This window comes from Panicum virgatum, chromosome 3N (assembly GCF_016808335.1).
Source record: "Panicum virgatum strain AP13 chromosome 3N, P.virgatum_v5, whole genome shotgun sequence".
In the NCBI taxonomy this organism is placed as follows: domain Eukaryota; kingdom Viridiplantae; phylum Streptophyta; class Magnoliopsida; order Poales; family Poaceae; genus Panicum; species Panicum virgatum.
Genome location: NC_053147.1, coordinates 4,176,424 through 4,200,480, shown reverse-complemented (window position 1 = coordinate 4,200,480; position 24,057 = coordinate 4,176,424). Strand labels below are relative to the sequence as shown.

The window sequence follows — 24,057 nt, the reverse complement described above, 5'->3', positions numbered from 1 at the left end:
GGCACACTCTTGATGCAGATTTGTTCCTGTGTCGGTTTTAAAAGGGTGACGGTAAATTATAAAAATTAATTACAATGAATATCTAACAAAAAATTGGGGATGTAGCTCAATTGGTAGAGCACTAAGATATGCTTTCTCAGAGGTCCGGGGTTCAATTCCTCGCATCTCCAATCCAACTTTTTTTTTCATGTTGTAAGGTTTTAGAAGGATAATGACAAATTATAAAATTAATTATGATGAATAACTAACAAAAAATTGGGGATGTAGCTCAATTGGTAGAGCACTAAGATACGCTTTCTCAGAGGTCCGGGGTTCAATTCCTCGCATCTCCATTCCAACTTTTTTTTCTTCTTCTCAGTATATCGTTCCACACGGATTTAAGGCTAAATGTTTGTCAAATCTTTTGTCCACCATACCTTAACCTCGCCGGAGAAGATGGTGAATCCTTACATGGTACAAACAGTCAAACAGATGTACTATATATCTAGCACATCGTGTGGTTGGATGATCCATGTATGTCCCTGCCATGAGCGTTGATTGGGCGCTTGGGTTTGAGTGGGACGGGTAGGCTGACACACACTACTGCCGAGAGTCCACACCGGCCGGCTGGCTTGCTTTGCCGTCAACGTCGGGGCGTCACCGGCGCATGCGTTCCTCCCACGACATCATATACTCCACGCCTCCGCCCCGCCGGCATCTTCCTCCTCCTTCTATCTGGCACGCAGCTCTATATAGACACGGCGCCCCCGCCCGTCGTCGTCCCTGTCCCGGCCATATCCTCCGATCCTCCGCCGACGATCGAGAGCCCAGAGAGCTGCTTGCTATAGTAATACTACCACCACCACCGTCGTGCCGCAGCAATATATATAATGGCCTGCGGCGGCGGCCACTCCGCCGCCTCGGCGGCGCTCCTGCTGCTGGTGGCGGCGGTGGCCTCCTCCGCCCGCTGCGGGCGCGCCGCGCCGGCGGGGGCGCTGGTGACGCGCGTGCCGGGGTTCGGGGGCGCCCGTCTGCCGTCGAAGCACTACGCCGGGTACGTGACGGTGGACGAGGCGCACGGGCGGCGCCTCTTCTACTACCTGGTGGAGTCGGAGCGCGACCCGGCCGGGGACCCCCTCGTGCTCTGGCTCAACGGCGGCCCGGGCTGCTCCAGCTTCGACGGCTTCGTCTACGAGCACGGTGCGTGCGTCCTCCGCCGTCGTCGTTGATCCGACCGATACCCCTAGCTCTTTTCTTATCCGCGATTGTCTTCTTTAATTTAATTATTTGCCCAAAGAAACCATTGTCGTCGTTGCATATGGTCTCTGATCGACTCTCTGTTGCGTGGTTGCGGTCGCCGGTCGCCGGACCACGGAGGGAGTGGCCAAGGCTGGGCTAGCAGAGCGGCGGAGAGCACAGAGCAGGAAGCTAAGCGTGCGGATGGGGCCTGTTGGCTAGCTGCTGTCACTGGCGGAGCTTGCTATCTGATCTCAGAAGAATGTGGCTACCTTTTTACTACAGTAATAAACAGTGTCAAAATCACTGTTCATCTAGCGTAAAATTTGCAAAGTCAAGAGTTGGTCCCCCTTTAGCCCTAACAAAGCTCCGCCAGTGGCTGCTAGGCTGTTGCTTTCTACGCATCGCGTAAAAGGAGCCCCGTCGCTGTGTCTTTCTGCCCATTTGTCTTGGGAAAGCGAACTACCATAACAAGATATTATTCCTACTCCATTTCCTGACCTCACTCACTTTGGCCATTCTTTCCAAACTTCGACGCGATCAGAATCTTCCCCAACGATGAGTCTCCTCTGCGATAATGCAGGGACTCACTAGCTGACGTGTGGACCCGAGTGCAGTGGGGCCCATATATCATTGATGTTTCCTAGCAAGTTAGACGGTTAGAGTGTACTCCCTACAGGTTGATAAAAGAAGTCGTTTAGAACATCGACACCTCCAAAACAACTTTGACCACTATATTTTTGCTATAAAAAATTATAAAATATAGTCAATATATATTTTTACGAAACTGCATTTCAAGATGAATCCATTTACATTGCTTTCATATTTTCAAACTCAATCTAAAAAAATTTATCTATAGTTAAAGTTTAAAATGTTTGACATCAAACAAACTCAAAACGACTTCCTTCACCAACACAGAGGGAGTAAGGGTCTGATGGCGATGACGGGAAGAAGTGGCGTAGGCACCGGAACGGTGATGCAAAAGTCTAGAGAAAAAAAAGAGATGAAGAGAAGTGATAGTCCAAAATTTAGATATTAATTATTTGCGCAAAATATCCTAGCTAGGTGGGCTCTAAATGGACCTTTTCATGCCAATTAATATTGTGCTTTTTTTTTTTGGTTCAGGACCATTCAACTTTGAGTCAGGAGGGTCAGCTGGAAGCTTGCCAAAGCTTCATCTAAACCCATATAGCTGGTCCAAGGTTGGACATTTCCATTAATATTGGTCCTACATAATAAGCCGATTATCTGGTATTTTATCAAAATTGGGAGTATTGATTTTTATTTTGGTAGGTGTCTAGTGTTTTATACTTGGACTCCCCTGCTGGTGTTGGGCTGTCATACTCGAAGAATGTTTCAGATTATGAAACTGGCGATCTTAAGACTGCTGCTGATTCACATACTTTTCTTCTGAAGGTATATTATAGTTGTTCTTTCATGCTGGTGGAGTGAATTTATCATTTGCTTGTGGAACACATGGCTGAGTTCTTTTTTTTCTTTAACTTTTATAACCAGTGGTTTCAGCTCTACCCTGAGTTCCTGAAAAATCCATTTTACATAACTGGAGAATCGTATGCCGGGGTTTATGTTCCTACCCTTTCACATGAAGTTGTCAAAGGTATTGGCTTTAGGATTCTAATCAATTATCCTTAAATAACTGTTAATTTCTTTCGGTTCTTGTTACCTACAAATTGTTCCACAGGAATCCGCGAAGGAGTTAAGCCAACTATAAATTTTAAGGTTAGTAAATTTTCTTAAATTGCTGCCTCCATGAGAATTTTAAGGTTAGTAAATTTTAATGTTTTGTTCTGTACTCTCATGTTAGGGCTACATGGTAGGCAATGGTGTATGTGACACTGCCTTTGACGGTAATGCTCTTGTACCATTTGCGCATGGAATGGGTCTAATTTCAGAAGAAATATACAAGGTATGTCTGTACTCCGACTGAAGTCACCGATCAGAAGTATCCTTCCAAATAGAATCTACATATTATTTCTTAAACTTCATGAGGTCTTTTAAATATTTATCTGAATATATACAACCCGTGGCTATGTTCTTCCAAATAGAATCAACTATACTGGCAGGATAAATACTATGGCTTTGACGAGCCCAACTGAATTAACCACCATCTCTATTCACAATGCAGGAAGCCAATACTGCATGTCAAGGAAATTACTGGAATGGTAGCACTGACAGATGCGAAGAAGCACTATCGAGAGTCGATACGGTAAGCCAGTGACACTATCTGGTAAAAATCAGTGCTGTTCTCATATTATGTATTATGTTCTTGTGTAGGAAATCGAAGGATTAAATATTTATGACATTCTTGAGCCATGCTACCACAGCACAACTATCAAAGAAGTGACCCCACAGAAGAGCAGAGCGCCTCAAAGTTTCAAAGATCTTGGTGCAACTGCCAAGCCCCTTCCGGTAAGAACAAGAATGCTTGGACGGGCCTGGCCTCTGAGAGCTCCCGTAAGAGATGGGCGTGTTCCATCATGGCAGGAACTTGCCGTTGCTGCTGCCGGTGGAGTTCCGTGTATGGTGAGCACAAGCCAGTACCCTTTTTCTAGCTCTGTGTTCTCTTGTGATCTGTCTGAATGTTAATCTTCTGGAGAGATTGCTAGTTTTCTCCACGAAATGTCTAAAACAATGTGCTCAATTTCTTATGCTCACTCATTTCCTTAACAGAAGTCTTTGGTCGTTTCCATCAGCTTTATCTACGCACTGTCTTGTGCGGTTCGTTGAAAAAAAAAGCTTTTATCTACAAATTTGACCAGCAGTTTTTTTTATCACAATACTGAAATCTACAAAAATATTAAAGCAGTAAAAAAATCATCATGAATCTAGGAATAATGTGGCATATCTATCTAGGTATGTTTCTATTCAGTAGTCATCAATGTCAAACATTCCACTATAGACAAAAGATTGCATGGCTAAAAATCACCACATGTGTATCTAGTGCAGTAATATACCTTGATACTTGTTAGATTTAGTCCCATGTCAAAAATTGATGGTGGGGGAGCATAATATACAAGGTGGGGCAGTCCTCAGCCATCATGCTAGTCTTTTGGGTTGAGTGAGGTTGGTTGGACTCCAGTGGACCTATCTGGTAGGGCGCCGGCTTGTGAGTATAGCCTGCTGGGCCAGCTGCGCACTCTAACAATATTAATTAGTATTGCGCCGCCATTTTTTCATTTCGTTTATCATCATCTTCTCCGGTTGTCCTATATAGTGCAGCCACTTCTTCCAACTAAAAGATATTTTATCTGGTTCCTATTCCGTTGCATGCATTTTCTTCTCGAAGTATATAGGAGTTATTTTTTCTTCCAAGAGAAAAATGATCCATTTTGCCCCATTTCATACTGTGTCTTGTTTGCTTAATCTTCAGAGTGATGAAGTTGCAACAGCATGGCTGAACAACGATAGCGTCAGATCTGCAATTCATGCTGAACCAGTATGACAGTCTTATAGTGATCACATTGTATTTGATTGATCAAATTTTATAACTTTCCATCTTCTAACATTACAATGTTAGGTGAGTTCAATAGGACCATGGCTCATATGCACAGATAAATTGGATTTTCATCATGATGCCGGGAGTATGATCAGTTATCACAAGAACCTTACAAGCCAGGGTTATCGTGCTCTCATTTACAGGTACATTACGTCTAACATCCTTTTGGTTCTCACATTCTTTAGTCTCAGAAGAAGCTGATATTATCAATGATATATTTATTTTTCATTTATCTTAGTGGCGACCATGATATGTGTGTACCTTACACTGGGAGTGAAGCATGGACTGCATCATTAGGTTATGGAGTCGTTGATTCGTGGCGACCGTGGTTCACCAATGAACAAGTTTCTGGGTATTGAACAAAAAACGATGCACACTTTTATGTCCTAGATTTTTTAATCATTTTATTCTAGAATTGAATTATTCTTTTTTTAATGTATTCACAATCAACAGAATACTATTTTCATGATTACGAATTTTTGTTTAAATATGTTATCCATAAAAAATGTACCTCATCTTTTTCTTTTTTTTTGCTTGTTATGCTCATCAGGTACACCCAAGGATACGAAAAGGGCCTCACTTTTGCAACTATTAAGGTAAACATTGTTTCTAACTTTGTCTGTAAATCCATTATAATTTTCAAATAAGCATGATTGTAGCCTGCCAAGTCAAAAATAAAATATGTTTAATGATATGAATACATTACTGAAACACAAAAAAATAAAGCAAGATTAAGTCGCCTTTAACTACCCTGTTGCTCATTTCACAGGGTGCTGGCCACACAGTTCCTGAGTATAAACCACAGGAAGCATTGGCTTTCTACAGCCGTTGGCTTGCTGGTTCTAAATTGTGAAGCTCATGAGTCATGAATGCTGCTGATGGGAGGCATATTTCCGTGCAACAAAGCACAACATGAAGAAATTGGATAACCCATAGAACAATAAGGCCGTCAGAGGATCAAAGTTCCTAGCGCCAGCCACAGTGTTGCATTCTTTTCTGCAAATATTACATCAATGCAGCTGTTTTATTTACATGCATTTTTCATGCCTTCGCGGTGTGGGCAAACATTTGTGACATGGAAAAAAAATTGTGACAATTTTCGTTGACATTATGAAATCCCAAAGGCATCAATGTCTACTATTTTGTTTTTTGATCCGTACAAGATTTCTGGCTGTGGTGTCAAATCTCTCTCAATAAAAGATATGTGGAATACAGATCTTTTTGATACAGATCTGTATCATAAACATGCACGGAACTTGATAGCTTTTTTAGGAAAAAAAAAGGAGATTGTTGTGCTGGCCTCTATAGAGGAATTTGATAGTTGTCAGACAATACTATGAAGTTTGATTTTTCTTTTCAAAATCTATGATGCCCTATAAAAATAAACAGAGGAAATATTTATACATCAATAAATAATGATGTAAAGTGGATGTTCGGACAAAAAGGCCAAATCTTCAACTTATGCACTCAGGGTTGTAAAGGATACTCTCCTAATATTTACACAAAGAAAAAAAGAGGTACACCGATTGCAAAGGAGAGAAGCTCTAGTGAGCCTCTGCAACTGCAAAGAAAAAAAAAGAGGTACTAATATTTTCACAAAGAAAAAAAGAGGTACTACGATTGCAAAGGAGAGAAGCTCTAGTGAGCCTCTGCAACTGTAACTAGGCTCCTGACAAGCTTGAGTTGATAGTAGGCACCTAAAGTGTATGTTTGGATGATCAACAACTTTAGGCTATCTTCAAGGGAGTTCCTCTGTTTTCCCTTTGCTACAGTGTATCCAGGTGAGTGAGAGGGCGAATTGACTTTTTCCTCCGTCGATCCACCGGCCCCCTCTCCTCCGGCGTCCTCGCCGGCGACGGAGATGAGAGGGGTGCCCGGCACCTCGGCATGAGGACCTGTATAGCTGTAGGTCTAGACCTTAGTGCTTGTAGGTCCCGCCGGCGACTTGTACATCGCCGGTTAGGGTTAGGTGTTCCCCTTCACTTCTCCGGCGGCGGTGGCGGCGACGGCGTCGTCTCCGGCGAGGATCGAAGGCGGATAGTTCTCCTCCAGGCGGGTGCCGGCGTTGACGTCTTCGGTGGGGCGAGCTCCTGCGGCCATTCTGTGAGGTATGCCACCTTGCGTCGGCAAATAACTGGCGCTTCTGTTTGCAGCTGCTTGATGGAGGCGACGACGGATCTTCCGCCCCTACCCCTGTTGGCTGCTACTGCAGCTGATGTGGTCGTGTGTCTTTTGCTCCTCTTGGGTGGTTCTTCTTCCTTCTATGCGAAAGGGGGAAGATGGCTTGTCCCTGCAGTAGGCTTTGATTCCGGGTTGCCTGATGCGACAACCGCGGAGCTTGTTCCGGTCGTCGGCTTGTTGGTTGACGGCGGCGGAAGGATTTCCTTTTCTTTCTCCGTCGATGGGGCTGTCGATGTTCGTTCAACGATCTCGGTTCGCCGTGCTTTTGCGGTGACGGCTCTTGCGACCTGTCCAATTGCGTGGGGTCCCATGACGGAGAGGAAGATGGATGCGGCGGCTGCGCTCTGGCATTTCTGCGTCGAGCATCGGCCATGGAGAAGACGACGGAAGCATCGCCGGGTGTGTGCGTGATTTTCTTATGTACCGGGGTGTTTCCTGCAATTTGGCAGGGATGTACTGTTCACCATCATAATACAGTTCTCCCTTTCGCAAAAAAAAAACTTTAGGCTATCTCCACTGGGTACCGGGAGCGATACGCTACCGCTCCCTCCAGTACCTTATTTACAGAAAAACATGCTGCATCGACGTACTGGGAAGGGAACGCTAAAACAAAGTACCAGCCTCGTTCCGCTATATTCATCACACTCCCAGGAAACGGTACACGTCCGTCGGCCCCAACTAGCATCTGCCTTCGCGCGCTCGCCCGTCGTCGATGCCGCGCAGTCACCACCGATCCAGGCCGCTAGCTCATCGAACCGCACCACGGGGAGCACCTCCTCGGTGACCATCGTCGGCACCGCTTGGAACTCCGGCCGGCGGTGCTGCAGCACCAGCGGCGCGCCGTGGTCCCGCCCCAGCTGCGGCCCACCAGCGCCGCCGTGGTTGTGGTGGTCCTGCAGCAGCGCCTGGGGGGAGCAGGGGCGGTGTGGGGAGGAGCGGCGGGCGGCGCGAGTAGGAACCGGCGGGGAGGAGAAGGGGCGCCCACCGCACGCTCGCGGCTCGCCGGCTGCTCCCGCGTGCAAGGGATGGGGACGGCAGATCCGGCGGTCGCGCGTCGTTCCTCACCCCGGCCGCCGCTCCTTGCCTGCTTGCTCGAGGAGGCGTGCTCGAGGACACCGCGCCAAGACTGCTGCTGTCGGCGGAGCTCCGAGGACGCAGCGCCATGGCGAGTGGGGGGGAGAGAGGGCCGCCAGCGGAGGGAGGAGCCAAGGAGGGAGAGCGGATCCGCACCGTCGCCGCCAGATTCGGGCACCGCGGGCGGAGCAGCGCCGCCAGGGCATGGGTAGCGAGCCACGGAGGGAGGTTAGGCGCACCGGACCCGGCCGTCCGCCGCCATGGCTCCGCGCGGGCCTCCAACGCCGCCGCCCGCGGCCACACGCCGCTCGCCGCTAGCAGGCCGGCCGCGCCGCCGCCGCGCGGGCCGCGACGGCCGGAGGCGAGCTACGGGTCGTGGCGTCTGCGGTCGGACCGGCGCAGAGGAGACCGGTGTGATACCCTTGGCTACTAAGATCGATAGCAGCGTGAGAATGCAACAAGGAAGGATCAAACCATGGATGACGGCAGGGTCGGGCGATGAACCCTGACTCCAGAGGAGAACAGAGTTCTTTCTATTTTCAGATTCGGAATAGTGTTCACGTTTTTCTACCGCAGCTACTTTTTTTTTAGGGCTCTACCGCAGCTACTTAAGTTCCCCGTAGGGTTACACTGACGGCATGGACCCACTGGTCAGCTCAACATAAACAATATATGGTAAACGTAATATCTACTAGACGTCTTCACTGTTGGGTTGGCGCTCCAGTCATGACATCCGGCCTGGAGCAGAGCGCGGGGAGGCTGCTGCGGATGTCGGGCAGCGTGGAGGGAAAGGAGGCGGTGTCGACGATCGGGAGCGGGGAGATCACCAGGAGGAGGAGGACGGCGCGGGGTGGCTGAGGTGGAGGAGCCATTGGAGGATTTTGGGGATGGGGACGGAGAGAAGCCATGGCGCCGCGAGCTCCAAGGGCAACAGTGCTAGAGGAGCGCGGCGGCCTTGTCGAGCGTCCTATCAGTGGTGTCCCCGAGGATGCCCACGACGGGAGTAGGCTGCCCGTCGGGTCCAGTGCAGCGCCTAGCGCCAGTAGCGCGGGCACCTCGCCCTCGTCCGCCGCCCGCGCCGCGCCCAGGGCGAGGAGGAAGAGGAGAGGGGTAGAGGTCGGTGGCGAGGCGGGCGGAGGCCATCGCCGTCCCGGCCCCGCTGCGCGCGCCGATGCTGGGAGTGGGAGCTCGGGAGAGGCCACCCGGCTCCCGGTGCTGGTGCACAAGGAGAGGAGGGGGAGGGAGACAGGACTAGACTGGGCATTGACCGCCGCGCGCCGCTCCTCACCGGCGAGGGAGGGAGGGAGGGAGGGGTGGAGGGCCGGCCGCCGGCGAGGGAGGAGAGCGGAGGGCCGGCGAGGGAGGGACGGGTTGAGAGTGAGAGGGTCCGGGAGAGAGAGAATGGGAGGGAGTGAGGGAGGGAGGGCTCCCACAGAATGGTAGTTGAGAGGTATAGAGAATGATTGAGTGCGGAGAAATTGGAAATAGATGATAGAATTTTAATGACTATGATGAAATATTTTTTTATAGGATGAATTTAGAGTACGACGAGTACGAATAGCCGACAACTAGCAGGTACCGTCAAGTGACTTGGCAAAAAGAATATGACCAGCAAATTGTTTGCAACCTAATGATTTCAATTTTAGAGATAGTCAATCAGATCACCCAATCCCCGTAGGCTGTTAGGAAAAATTAATGCATTCCCAAACTAAATTAAACCCTGTAGATTTTCAGGGAATCCTAGTATCCCACTCCAAAACATGGCATATCTCTCCGATCCTGAGAAATCTCGGGACATCCACCTGAGATTGTATATTTCTCTGAGAATTAATTTTAATGGTAATGGGTAGGCTGAGAGCATGGCTAAGAGCAAATATTATAAGAGCAGATATAATAGTGGGCGCGGAGCGGGCGGGGAGCAGGCGTGGCATAAGAGAGAGAGTCGAGCGGGCGGGGAGCGAAACGCCGGCCTCAACCGGCGGATACGCACTGCACGCCCTTCCATTGGCCGAGCAGCTAGCAGCAGCGGGGGCCACCACCATGCCGCGCGCGTTCTCAGCCGGAGGCCGGCGAAATCTATAAAACTTACTCTAAGGTGATGTAAATAGGCTGTAAGAGACTTAAAAGCTGCCATAGGTTGTTAGCTTACAGCCAGCTGATGCACATGTTTCAAAAAACTTTGTGAAAGGAAGAGGTGGGCCTATCATTAATGATTTAGGCCTATCATTAATGATTTAGTCTGTGTTTTAGCCAAACCATTATAATTGTGGGTTGTTAGCTAGCTGTAGATGACGTGGCAAAGTCATGCAGCCCAGCCCACCTCATGTACAGCTAGCTAACATTCCACAAGTATAATGGTTTGGCTAAAACACTGACTAAATCATTAATGTTAGGCCCACCTCTTTTTCTCACAGTTCTTTGGAACATGTGCATCAATTGGCTGATCAAGTATTATAATAGGCTGTAAACAAGCTAAATGCTGAGGTGGAGGAGAGAAGAGAGGAGAGAGAAAAGAAGCGGGGTGTAAGATTACAGCTGGCTTCGACACAGTAATAAAAAAATCTTGTGAAAGAGACAGGTGGACCATATATTAATGATTGATAACTAAACCACTATACAAATAGACCGAGAGATAGGCTACAAAAATCTTTACAGCCAACAACAAGCTAAATTATTAACCTTGCTCTAAGTTAACAGCCTATTTTTCTTCTCATCTTCTCTCTTTCTACTCAGCATAAAAATGACGTGGCAGCTCTTAGAGGCTGCTTATATCACCTTGTTAATGGCAGGCGTGCAGGCGTTGCGGCCGTGTTAATGGCACCACATCCCTTGACCCTTGTGCAGCAGTATCTGCAGGCACGAAGAGCTAGCTCTATTTAAGCACGCGCCCGGCGGACTCGACCACACCATCCGTCGAGTTCCGGGTCTTCTCCGACACCGCCCGGCAGCAATTGCCTGGTCTGCCTCTGCTCCGTCGTCGGCTCCGACGGCGGTAGCAGCCCTCGTCCTCCTGCAGCTGTTGGCATCCTTTGCCTGCAGCTGCCGCTCCGCGCCGCCGGACGCGCTGGTGACTCGCCTCCCGGGGTTCGAGGGCGCCCAGCTCCCGTCGAAGCACTACGCCGGGTACGTGACGGTGGACGAGGAGAGAAGGATGTTCTACTACCTGATGGAGTCGGAGCGCGACCCGGCCAGCGACCCGCTCGTGCTCTGGCTCAACGGCGGGCCAGGATGCTCCAGCTTCGACGGCTTCGTCTACGAGCACGGTGCGTCCATTACTTGTCCTGACAAAGGTCATGAGCACACTACTGGTACTTATTGTTGTTCTAAAATTACTAATCAGACTGCAGATAGCAGAGAAGTGTTGTTCATTATTTTAGCAGTTTTCAGTTATAAGTACATTCTTTTTTCCGGAGGATTCAGAGATATTGAAGGGCCAGTTTCTGTCATTGGGTGTGCTTTTCATGCACTTTACATCACTGGTTTCAGGGCCGTTCAACTTTGAGTCAGGAGGGTCAGCTGGAAGCCTACCAAAGCTTCATCTGAACCCTTACAGCTGGTCCAAGGTTGGATACATTTCTATAATAACCATAAACCACCTGTTCATTCAATCTGAAAGAGAGTTGTGATGTTTCATTTCACTTTAGGTGTCTAGTGTGATATACTTGGACTCCCCTGTTGGTGTTGGTCTGTCATACGCGAAGGATAAGTCCAGAGCTTATACAACTGGCGACCTTAGGACTGCTAATGATTCTCATACTTTTCTTCTGAAGGTATATAGTGATGTCAATTTTTATCATCTGTTTTGTGGAACAAAAAAACTGAGTTATTTTTCTTTTCTTTCTTGTTTACTTTTAACCAGTGGTTTCAGCTCTACTCTGAGTTCCAGACAAATCCATTTTACATAGCTGGAGAATCGTACGCCGGCATTTATGTCCCTACCCTTTCACATGAAGTTGTCAAAGGTGTTTGCTTTGGGCTCGTAATCACCGTTAAACAGCTTTGATTGTTTTCATATTCTTTGTTGCTGACAAAATGTTACACAGGAATTCACGAACAAGTCAAGCCAACTATAAACTTTAAGGTTATTAAGAGATTTTCTTATACTGCTTCCTGCGTGAGAACTCCAAATATATATACGGTTACCGAGGAAATCTAAAGTTCGATGTTTTATTCTGTACTCTTATTGTAGGGCTACATGGTTGGCAATGGTGTATGTGACACCGTCTTTGATGGTAATGCTCTTGTACCATTCGCACACGGAATGGGTCTGATTTCAGATGATATGTACAAGGTACGTCTGTACTCCAACTGAAATACCCGTACCCAAAAAAAGTTCCTTCCACCATGAATTTTAGAATATCAGCCTGTGGCTATGTTCTTTTGAATAGAAGAAATATAATCAAGAAATGGAAAGAACATTTGTTTCGGTTTGAACCGCCAGATGAACTGACCACCAATTTTATTCACAATGCAGGAAACCAGTACTTTATGTCAAGGAAATTACTGGAATGACTCTAGCAGTGATGAATGCCGAACAGCACTGAGGAATGTCGATAAGGTAAACCAGTGACACTATCTGGTAAAAATAAGTGCCGTTCTTGTGACTTATCCAATGTTCTTGTGTAGGTGATTGCGGGATTAAATATTTATGACATTCTTGAGCCGTGCTACCACAGCAAAAATACAAAAAAAGTGACCCCACAAAATAGCAGAAAGCCTGAAAGTTTCAAAGATCTTGGTGTAACTGACAAGCCCCTTCCAGTAAGAACAAGAATGCTTGGACGGGCCTGGCCTTTGAGAGCTCCTGTAAGAGCCGGGCGTGTTCCATCATGGCAGGAACTTGGCGCGTATGTACTGTGTATGGTGAGCACAAGCGCAGCACCCTTTCTTTAGCTCTATTGTCTCGTGTGATCTGTCAGAGTGTTAGTCTTCTGGAGAGATTGCTCTATTTCTGCACAACAAAAATGTGCTACATCTCTTTTACACTCCCACATTTCCTTAACAGAAGTTTTTTCAAAAAAGTTAATCCTTAACAGAAGTCATTGATGGCTTGCTGGGCTGTCTTCTCACATGGGTCGAGTTTCTTTATCTTCTATGGTTAGCATGCATGAGGAATGCACATTGTCCAACTAAAAGATTTATTATATTTTTATCCTGTTCCCATTCCATTGCATGGATTTATTCTTGAAATGCATAGTAGATAACTTTACTCCCATGAGAAGCATGATTCATTTTTTGCCAATTCTTATCGTATCTCATTTGCTTAAATTTTCAGAATGATGAAGTTGCAACAGCATGGTTGAACAATGATAGCGTCAGATCTGCAATTCATGCCGAGCCAGTATGATAGCCATATATTAACCATGTTGCATTAGATCGAGTTTCAAAACTATTCTTCTAACCATAGTTTACCATTCACATGTTAGGTCAGTTCAATTGGACCATGGGTCTTATGCACAAATATATTATTGAATTTTGATCACGATGCCGGGAGTATGGTCATTTATCACAACTCACAAGAACCTTACAAGCCAGGGTTATCGTGCTCTCATTTACAGGTACTTGGCTTTAGAAACCTATAATATCCTTTGAGCTCTTTTACAATGATTGTAAAGTACCAAAGGGTACTTTCAGATATTTTTACCTTGAATTTTTTTCTAGCCTTTGATCTATGGAAAATATTTATAAAATTTAAATTAAATTAGTATTCGATCCCACTTTTTGGTACTTGGTCCCACATTTTGGAGGTATCAGATACTTTATCCTTGGTACTTCTGGGTATTTCCTACCTTTACCACCGTAGGATTTTATCAGATGGACGGCTCCTACTTTTTCCAATCATTATAAAATTTCTCATATGGTTTGCCCTTTTTCGAAAGATTATACTTTTAGCCCTTGCAACCTTAAATTAACCTTAGAAGAAATTGATATTATAATTATATATTTAATCCCATTTGTTTCAGCGGTGACCATGATATGTGTGTGCCTTACACTGGGACTGAAGCATGGACTGCATCTTTGGGCTATGGAGTCATTGATTCATGGCGGCCATGGATCACCGATGAAGAAGTTTCTGGGTATTTGAACAATCAATGATTCAACAATTTTTGTCCGAGGATGTTTGCTTTGGTTTATCCTAGAGATTAGGTTATTCTTAGATATGAATTCACATGATATCTTATTTTCATGATCTCAATATAAGTATATAACGTAATATAAGTATATAACGTTTATATGCTGGGGGGTGGGGTGGGGGGGGGGGATGGAGATGTAACTCACATATTTTCCTTGTTATACTCCTCAGGTACACCCAAGTATACGAAAATGGTCTCACTTTTGCAACTATTAAGGTGAACATTGTTTATAACTTTATCTAGTGGTGCATTGATTTATGATTGAATACATTAGTAAAACACGAAAAATACCAAAGCTTTGCAATTATACGTTGCCTTTAACTATCTGTTGTTCCTTTCACAGGGTGCTGGGCACACAGTTCCTGAGTATAAACCACAGGAAGCATTGGCTTTCTACAGCCGTTGGCTTAGTGGTTCTAAACTGTGAAGCTCCTGAATATAATGCATCTGCGTAGAATGGGGAATCAAACAAAGCACAATGTGAAGAAATTGGATAACCCATAAGAAAAATAATGCACTCAAAGGAACGAAGTACCTAGTGCCGACTGCAATATCACATTATTCTCTTTTTCTTGCAAACATTATGTATGCAACTTTTTACAGGCATTGTTGATGCCTTCAAGGTGTGTGGCCAAACATTTTGAAAAATTTCATTGACACTTTGAAATCCCAAAGGTACAAATTAATGTCTACTCTCTCGTTTGAACCCATATCAACGACAATATTGGACCAAGGTTTTTCAGATAGTACTGTTACATAACTCATCTCTACATTTGTACAGTAAACATGCGCAGAATTTAGTTGTTGTTAGTCGAAACTACGAAAATTAAATTATAACATTGTAAAATGACTAAAAAGAAGCCGAGGGGATGTTTATTAGAACATCAATAATGATACAGAGTGGATATCCAAACAAATGATCTGATCTGCAACTCATTATTACCCAACAAGGGCTGTAAAGAATACACAAAGAAAATCAAACTGTGGTTGTAAAGGAGCCAAGCTCTCGTAAACTTCGCTATCTCCCGTTGAGACAAGCTGGAGAGGAGACAAAGGCTATGTTCGGTTGATCAACAACTACTACATCTTACCCTACGATTCTCGGCTAATTCCGAGACCAGAGAAGCAGGCCACGTCGCCAGCTTTTCTCGGTCGTCGGATCGGCCGAACGAACGGCCAGGATCTTGTGTTTTGTGGTCATTTTGCATAAAAGTCCTCGAACTTCTCCGAAATACAATCCGCAGTCCACTCTCCTCTCTCAGAATATTTTTTGAATAAGCTCCTAAAGTTTTTAGAAATCAACCTGCAGTCCACCACACCTTCCGCCGGACACCAAGCGCTGTACCTTCGTGGTCCCGCTCGGACCGCCGCCGCCGCCGCCGCACTACGCCCCCGCTCGGGGCTGCCGCCGCCCCGACCGCCACCGCGCGCCGTCGGTCCGCCTCGTGGTCTCGCATCCCCAGCCAGCAAGGGCGCCATGGCCATCGGCCAGCCGGCCAGGCCACGCAGTGCTAGCCAGCGCGGCGCTGCGCTGCTCCCAGCGGCCGTGGGGTCAGGCCAAGTGGAGGCGCGACGCTGGGCGGCGCCGCTGAGGGACGCCTAGCGGCTCGGCGCAGCAGCGACCGGCAGGCCGAGCGCCGGGCCAGATCGGCAAGAGGCGACGAATATAGGGGGCGCGACCAGTGGAGCCACAGCTCTTCGACGGAGGCCATAGGTTCTGCTCCAGATACTCCACGGCACCCCATCCTGCGCCCAGCTCCTGTCCATCGCCAAGATACTGAGAACAGCAATGGTGGCCGGTGGTACAGTCAATCGGCGTCCTCCTGCAGGTCCTGCTCCAGATCCTCCACGGCGCCCCATCCTGCGCCAAGCTCCTGTCCCTCGTCGATCATTAGCGCGGCCGAGATGCTAAGAACAGCGATTACCGCCTGGTTCCCCCACCCGTTGCCTCCTGCCCCATCACCTCCCTAGCCCCATGGAGCTACAAGATAAGGTCCAACAAGTCGAGCTGCGCCGAGCCTGGCTGCTGCTCTTGACTCGAGCCTGCTCCTCACGACTTGCAAGCACACACAAAGGCAACCAACATTACCTCCACTACCTGCAAAGTGTTTGACAAAATGCCCAGCCTACCGTATAGCTTCATTCACTTAGTATATCTATTCCATGTATGGCCCCAGCAGATAACAATCAGCAATACACATGTCATATTTGGTTCATGTATTATATAGTAGTAATCTCATAAAAAAACTAATACAGACTTTAATGCTTGCAGGTGTACAGCTCAATCAAAGTTCTGTGCAAAAAAGTAAGAGGAACAAGCAATCTGAATTACATTCTCACGTAACCATAAACCATTCAAGATCACTCCAAGTTCTGTGGAAAAAAAGGTAAGAGAAGCAAAATCTTGCTCATTTTATACATAAATTATTTCGCTGCAATCTGAATTACATTCTCATATAACCAGACAAGATCACTTAGATGCATTCAACTAGGAAAAATATTGATTAAATAAATAAGTACTATATTTCCATCTGTTTTTACCTTTTAACTCTATGGTTCTGAGCATGGAAACTATTCAAAATAAACCTCTAATCTGTGATATTTATGCAACACTTCTAATCTGTAATATTTATTGCATATTCAGCTTCTTTGGAATTATTACTAATATTTTATTTTGAACTTTGAACAATATTATGCGTGATAGTAAAAATGCCACGTACTAAGAGACCTTCAAAAGTAGATATTGATCTACACAAAACAGATGAAGAGAAAAAACAGGAGCGAAAAAGAAAAAACTACTATGTACTTAGAAAAGAAAACACCGTGCTATATCAGTCCAATGAATAATAGCTATTTCTCTGCCGCATATATCGAGCACCTAAAAACATCATATCCATATAGATCATACTATGGCAAGGCAAATAATGAATGCCAACACTGTGGTGCAGTGTTCTGGTATGAAGAAAGAAAAAAATCAGTTCGCACAAAGGTTACATATAGTTCGTGCTACAAGGAAGGGAAGATTAAACTCCCACCTTTTAACAATCCCCCTGAACCATTAATAAACCTACTTAATCATAATGGTGGTAGAAAATCTAAACATTTTATACAGAGAATAAGGCAATATAACAGCTTATTTTCTTTTACATCTATGGGTGCAAATATAGACAAATCAATAAACCAAGGCAATGGACCATGTGTCTTTCGAATTAATGGTCAAGTTCATCACCAAATGAGACACCCCAATTTGCTCAGCTATATATATATGACACTGAAAACGAGATTGCAAATAGAATCCGTGCTGTAAACAAAGAAGATCCTGAGAGTGCTGATTTAGATCCGGAAATTGTTGACAGCTTGATAAAAATGCTTGATCAATATAATCCTATAGTAAAAGAATTTAGACATCCACGTGATATACTAAGAGAACATGAAGGAGTCGACGTAAGCATCCGCATTGTAGGACCTGATGGTCAAGAGCTTACCGAGCGTGAAATGCCAAATATCAATGAATTAGCTATACTGATAGTGGGTGAGCTGTCATTAGAAAATTATAAACGCGATATTATTGTGCAAAGCAAAACGCATGGCTTACAACACATATCTATATTGCATCCGGCTTATATGCCACTGCAATACCCTCTTCTATTTATTCGTATACCTTAGAACTTATATTATTACGATACCTTAGAACTTATTAGAAGTCTTTCACAAAATTAATGCTCTTCCAAATATGCAAGAGACTATCAAACCAATCCAGACAAGAGGTAATTAAACATATACCCCCAACAAAGTAAATACTTGCATCTAATTTTCTTAGTATTCTTGTAAAACCTACTCTTTAAAAGTTACCTTCAACTGTAATCTGAATTAACAACCACTAAAAGATGAAATTGTGGTATTTTGTAAAACAACTCAACTTCACTTTATAACCAGCCTTGTTTGATGCTTTAGTTTACAATGTTAGCAAAATACTCCCTCCGTTCCAAATTATAGGTCATTTGACTTTTTTGACTCCAAGTTTGACCACTTGTCTTATTCAAAAATTTATGCAAAATATCACTTTTTTGTTGTTGTTTGCTTTATCAATACAAGTTCTTCAATTGTGGTATTTTGTAAAACAACTCAACTTCACTTTATAACCAGCCTTGTTTGATGCTTTAATTTACAATGTTAGCAAAATACTCCCTCCGTTCCAAATTATAGGTCATTTGACTTTTTTGACTCCAAGTTTGACCACTTGTCTTATTCAAAAATTTATGCAAAATATCACTTTTTTGTTGTTGTTTGCTTTATCAATACAAGTTCTTCAAGAATGACTTAAATTTAACTATGCTCGCACAATTTTTTTTTGAATAAGACGACTGGTCAAACTTGGTGTCATAAAAGTCAAATAAATTATAATTTGGAATAGAGGGTGTATATGTACTATTATATTGTTGAACGTCACAATGCATTCACGATTCCTGGCCAATTCCCTTGGCATGGGAGCGGGCCACGTCGCCAGCTTCTCCCGGCCATCGGATCGGCCGAGCGGACGGCCCAAATCTTTGTTTTCCGGTCATTTTGCACAAAAGTACTCAAACTTTCTAGAAATACAACCCGCCGTCCACCCGCCGTCCACTCTCCTCTCTCAAAAATATTTTTGAATAAGCCCCTAAAGTTTTCTGAAATCAACCTGCAGTCCACCAGAGCGCCGCCGGCGACTGCGCACCACGGCCGCAGGGGGCGCAGCGCTGCGCAGCTCTACGCGGCTAGCCGGCCGGCTCCCACGCGGCTGAGGCTTGCACATTTCATTTTTAAATCCATCATTTTAATTAGGCACATGTCGGTATTAAAAAAAGTGGAAAGAACACCTTAAATTAGCCAATTGATCCAAATGTACAACAATCATATCCTTGCTTATGAGTTGTTATCCTTATTAGTAATAATTTGTTACTGGTGCTCCCATGTCCTAAGAAATAAGGATATCTGAATTGTTTCAGTTCTGCAAGGGAATCTATAGCATGCATTTCCATCTCCCTTTCCTCAGTTCTATCTAATTTTGGTTATGTACTGACACATATCTCCACTAGAAAGCACGGAAGGCCCTTTGGCTTCTTTTCCTGGAACTGAACAGTTTTCAGGTCTACAGATCAGTTGAAGGAGATGGCATGGCAAGGGAACTTTAGTGAGCCCAACTGACTTGCATGTTTTCTTAGAAACTCACTGCAGCTAGCTAGGGCCAGTTAAATTTTTTGCAATTACCTTCAGTAAGGGTACAACACATTCATCTCAACATTTCTGCAATGTCAGCCTATGCGTCCCGTGGCTTTAAATGTTATTTATTGAGCTTGAGCTCAAAAGGATCTAAAGGATTCGCATAGTTTACATGTTTCTTGGAATTTCACTGAAACTCTGCATTCTTTCTACTGTGGCAATTGAACAGGCAATGATCCATTCATGATTTCATTAAATGAAGAAAGGATCGATAATTTATCTTTTAGATGCTGTAAAGATGTTATATTTGTCCAGCTATGCTGCATTATGTAATTAGAAAAGAACAACAGGAAATCCAGTTACTACCACTATGTTGAACTACGTCCTTTTAAATTGGGCCCCAAATTCAACACAGTGAGTCCCTTTCTCTGCAGAAATCCTTCCAGGAACTCTTTGTAAGAAGAATGGTGATAGAGAGTTGTGGGAATATCCCTTTGCTGTACCTGGTGTAAATATTACATTCATGCTAATTCAGATGCTTGATCTTCAAGCAGGTTTGTCTGTCAAACTTTTCATCATTTCTTATTATGTTGATCCGAACTGTGAAAGTAGTTTGGCAATCTTCATGAACTGTAATCTGAAGTTGGTGTTGCTACAGCTAAGCCAAAGTCATTGATTGGAGCAGTGTTCCTAAATCTACTTAAAGGTATGTCATTCTTTTACTGTTACATTTGTATAGGGATGAAATCTTACAGGGCTGATGTAGTTTAGGCTTTTATCCCGAAAGGCCTTTCAGGCTGACAGTCTGACTGAATCGAATAGTTGGTGGTTGTCAACATAGCTATATTCTTACAAATTTGGAGGAATTCAGTGAGCCCAACTGACTTGCATGTTTTCTTAGAAACGCACTGCAGCTAGCTAGGGCCAGTTAATTATTTTGCAATTACTTTCATTAAGGGTACAGAAATCCATACAGCATTATAGGCGTAATGTTTAACACCTGTGTGAGGCCCTCTAGAGATATACATATATTATTAGCTTTTAATAGAAGCTGGGTAAGAGCAATCATGTTTTCACAATTACCTCCAGGTAGGACCATCTGACCTTTTTTTCCAGAAAATGATCGAGCATTTGACATTTTTTTACTGCATAACTTTCATATTATAAATGATCAGAAATGGCTGGACATGCACGCCAGTTACATGGATTTACTATAATAGATGCTTTGCAATTTACACAATGTCAAATTATTTCTGAACCGCCCCAAACCAAAAAATTAGTTATACTTGTGGTCAAAACAAGACAGCAAGTTAACACTCTTAGGTACATATAATATCATGGTATCAGGCAAATTCTCCATGGATGGCAACAAGGAAGACACAGGCAAGTGCCTGCATATAGGCAAGGAAGGGGTTGGCGTCCACACTTGTGAGCATTATCCATATGGTGCCAAGTGTTCTTCTGTAATAACTAAATCAAAAGGCTTCTTTAAACTACTGTCAGCTGTGTATTGTTTGCTTCTAATTGTCATGTATTCTCATGCATACCATTTGATTATTGAAATGGATTACTGCAGGTTACATTGGCAGATGAACTATACATCTACAAAAAGTACCATTATTCATAATATGATGATGAGTAAATTGCATGGAATGGCTGACGACGGTAGTTTTACATGCAATTATTTTCAATCACCTCATTTTCTCTGTTATACAGCCTTTTAAATTTGCAAAACATAGACTCACAAACTTTTAATCCTAATTCTATGGCCTGCCCACTGGCCATACGCGGCAACGCCGCGTCCAGACTCCTCGCGCCGCCTTCGACCGGCCGTCGGCCAGGGGCCGCCTCCGCCGCCGCGCGACTGTAGTGCCTGCCCGAGCCGCTGTTGGGCGCTGGCAGCAGCGCCGCTACGCATGCAGGAGGAGCCAGGGGCCGCCTCGCTCCTCCTGCTGCAACCACCGGCTTGTCGTCGCCGAGTCGCCGACCTGCCCGCCGGGTCACCATGGAGGAGAAAAAAGGAGAAGGAGTCGACACGGAGGAGCCGGCGACCGGCCTGCCACACCGCCTGTCAAGCCGTCTCGCCTCCCGCCAGACCACGGCGCCGCAAGCCGGGGCCGACCCACCCCGCGCTGCTGCAAGAGCTGCCCACGCCCCCATGGCCGCGCTCTGTTAGTCGCGCCCGCCAGGCTTGCTGCCGTGCCGCCTGTGTGGAGAAACAACGAGAGAGTGCTGCGTGGGAGAGATATGAAATGAACAAGATGCAAAAAAAAAAAAATTAGCGAACAACAACGCTCACATACTCCCAGACAAGAGTGAGAAAGAAGGGCCGCGTGTCCACATCGTCGTGCCATGAATCGAGAAATGGCTGGGTGTCTGTGCGCGCGCCTGTGCTGCTGTGCGATTGAGAAGGGAGAGGATGCACGTGTCGCTTGGAGTTTATGGCCGATTTGCCGACAATGCACACTAATGCCTTTTTTTCGTTGAAAGGCCACCAAGGCCATTTTAGTACCAAGCATCCATAAATGATCAAGGAGATGTTTGGTTTCTACAAGTAGCTGTCACATCGATTTGGTTATCAAATCAATTGTACAGATGTCAATTTAATCTAAAACTAATTGCATAAGTTGCAATTAAGTGTCTGGACGAATCTTTTAAGTATAATTAATTAACAATTAGAGGATAGTTACTGTAGCAATCAGTGGTCAAATTGTGGACTAATTAGGCTTAATAGATTCATCTCGTATGATAACGACTTATGAAATTAGTTTTGTAATAAGCCTATACTTAATATTCCTAACTGGTGTTTAAACATGCGATGTGACGGAACTTATGACTTATGCTGTTGAAACCAAACAGAGCCTAAAGAACTCAGGAATTGTTCACATTCAATTTAATCACGCACACACACAATGGGTCACATTTGACAACATAGTTGACATAGCTTTCAATATATGAGTCATAGAGCTCAGTCAAGCTACAAACATGAAATGGAAACAATCCATGCAATACTTAACTTTAATACAAGCACGTACAAGATAAGAGCTTATGATTTTTAGATGTACAACAATGTTCCTTGCCCCAATTAGCAGTAACTTTGATGCCACTCTCCAAGCATGCTTGGTAAAAAAGTTTATGTGAATATGTCCATGCAAGGTAGACCATGCATCATCTTTGTTCATTGGTTAAATCCTGTTTTTTTATTTCATCAACACAAATCTACCGTGCACTTGAAGCCATCTCCTAAGATAATTAATAGTTGGGATTTGATCCATAACTGGAGTGAGCTGTCTACATGTGCGCTCCTTTTGTAGACTTGAAACTTTGCGTCTGTGGACGATTAATGGCAACATTTAGCAGAAATATAAATATTTTTTAGAGAAAAGCAGAAATTTAGATATATGTGTTACTTATGATTTTAGCAACTCTTGTCAAGTATCACAGCCCTTCTAAATGCCAATGTGGACACATATGTGAATTCCTGAAAAATAAAATGCACAAAAGTTGCCAATATCTAATGTCCAGTTAGTAGCTTACAAGTTCAGGTGCCTTTAAATTTCAATTTCATACAATATGTTCTCTTCATGCCAATCATTATAAAACCTATAAAAAAAATTTCTATCTATTGTCATCGAAAACCATGAGTACATCCACTGGCCACCCGCGGCAAAGCCGCGGGGTTTTCTAGTCGGAACTAGTTTAGGTAATGTGGCTTTTCATAAAAGATGTGGCCTCGCTTTTATACACAAGAAGTTTTACAGGCGTTGATGCTAGCAGTTTCACTGAATCGGCTTGTGGACACGATGATACTCAGAATGAGAAGAATGTTTTTAGTGCAGTCCAAATTTTCAAGCCTACTTGTAAGCATGTGAATTTGCATTGGTCAGTGGAGGATCTACTAAAAAGAGTCTAGCAGATATATGATTCTGTTGCCAAAGGATGCTAGTCCAGTTGGTTAGTCACTCCGGCGGCACCCCTCAGGTCCTGAGTTCGACTCCCCGTGGGAGCGAATTTCAGGCTGAGGGTAAAAAAATCCTCTCGCTGGCCCCGTGTGCCAAAGCACTGGTTGTGAGACGACCCAGGTCGGCCTGAGGACCCTTACATGGCCCAGGCAGGTAGTCCCCAGGGGTTACGTCTCCCAGTGTCAGGGCGGGGCCAGGGTTCGGGGATTTTCTCGGTCGGGGAAGCCGAGGCTTTTTCTTAAGCTAATACCGGTGGGGCGGGCTTTCCCCACCCGGCCGAGTTTATATATGATTCTGTTCCGCTGGAAAAAAAATCCGGCTGATTTCGGCTGATTTAATAGTATTCTGTGAGAGAATATGCTGGAACAAGCCGATCGAAATAAACAAAAGCAGACAAGCTAAAATAAGTAATAGAATGTATATTACTGCAAAAGAAGTAATAGTAATAGACTGTATTATGTCTCCTAGCCTATATGTCAGTTTAAAAGAGAGAAAAACATATCATGTGAATATGCCCAGTAATTTTTCATCCATACAAAGTTATTGATTATATTAATGCTCTAGGCTACATGGCCCGGCTGTGAAGATTGCTGCAACCATTAGCTGCAGTACGTGCATTGGCACCCTGCAGGAACACAAGCAATTCCGGGCTTGCCATAAGGCCCACCAGGAGGAGTTCTACTGTTACATATGCCGAAGCATGCCGCCGCGCCTTTATTACCACTACAATCCATATGGAAGACTAACTGCTTGCAGTTCTTGGCGATCAACAGAC

General features: G+C 44.8%; 1 protein-coding gene, 2 long non-coding RNA genes and 1 pseudogene across 6 annotated transcripts; all 4 read left to right on the top strand.

Moving 5' to 3' along the window:
• Positions 1-698: 698 nt before the first annotated feature.
• Positions 699-5,887, top strand: LOC120666671 (serine carboxypeptidase 1-like). 2 transcript variants are annotated; one of them, XM_039946572.1, is made up of 13 exons: positions 699-1,179; positions 2,341-2,417; positions 2,509-2,631; positions 2,731-2,833; positions 2,918-2,955; positions 3,041-3,142; positions 3,362-3,442; positions 3,511-3,759; positions 4,607-4,672; positions 4,754-4,875; positions 4,971-5,084; positions 5,283-5,328; positions 5,502-5,887. In XM_039946572.1, the coding sequence occupies exons 1-13, from the start codon at positions 870-872 to the stop codon at positions 5,583-5,585; spliced, it is 1,515 nt and encodes a 504-aa protein (XP_039802506.1). In that variant the 5' UTR covers positions 699-869; the 3' UTR covers positions 5,586-5,887. The 2 variants fall into 2 exon arrangements, with proteins under 2 accessions (XP_039802506.1, XP_039802507.1); XM_039946573.1 differs by lacking the exon at positions 699-1,179 and adding an exon at positions 1,243-1,499.
• Positions 5,888-6,283: 396 nt separating this feature from the next.
• LOC120666672 lies at positions 6,284-7,413 on the top strand. The gene is made up of 2 exons (XR_005671841.1): positions 6,284-6,809; positions 6,886-7,413. It is a non-coding gene; the product is annotated as an uncharacterized LOC120666672 (long non-coding RNA).
• Positions 7,414-10,823: 3,410 nt separating this feature from the next.
• Positions 10,824-14,780, top strand: LOC120667191 (annotated as a pseudogene).
• A 430-nt stretch (positions 14,781-15,210) lies between these two features.
• Positions 15,211-20,973, top strand: LOC120666669. 3 transcript variants are annotated; one of them, XR_005671840.1, is made up of 5 exons: positions 15,211-15,950; positions 16,394-16,508; positions 19,755-19,874; positions 19,979-20,783; positions 20,897-20,973. It is a non-coding gene; the product is annotated as an uncharacterized LOC120666669 (long non-coding RNA). The 3 variants fall into 3 exon arrangements; XR_005671839.1 differs by lacking the exon at positions 20,897-20,973 and having other exon boundaries at positions 19,979-20,026; positions 20,644-20,877; XR_005671838.1 differs by lacking the exon at positions 20,897-20,973 and having other exon boundaries at positions 19,979-20,877.
• Positions 20,974-24,057: the final 3,084 nt, after the last annotated feature.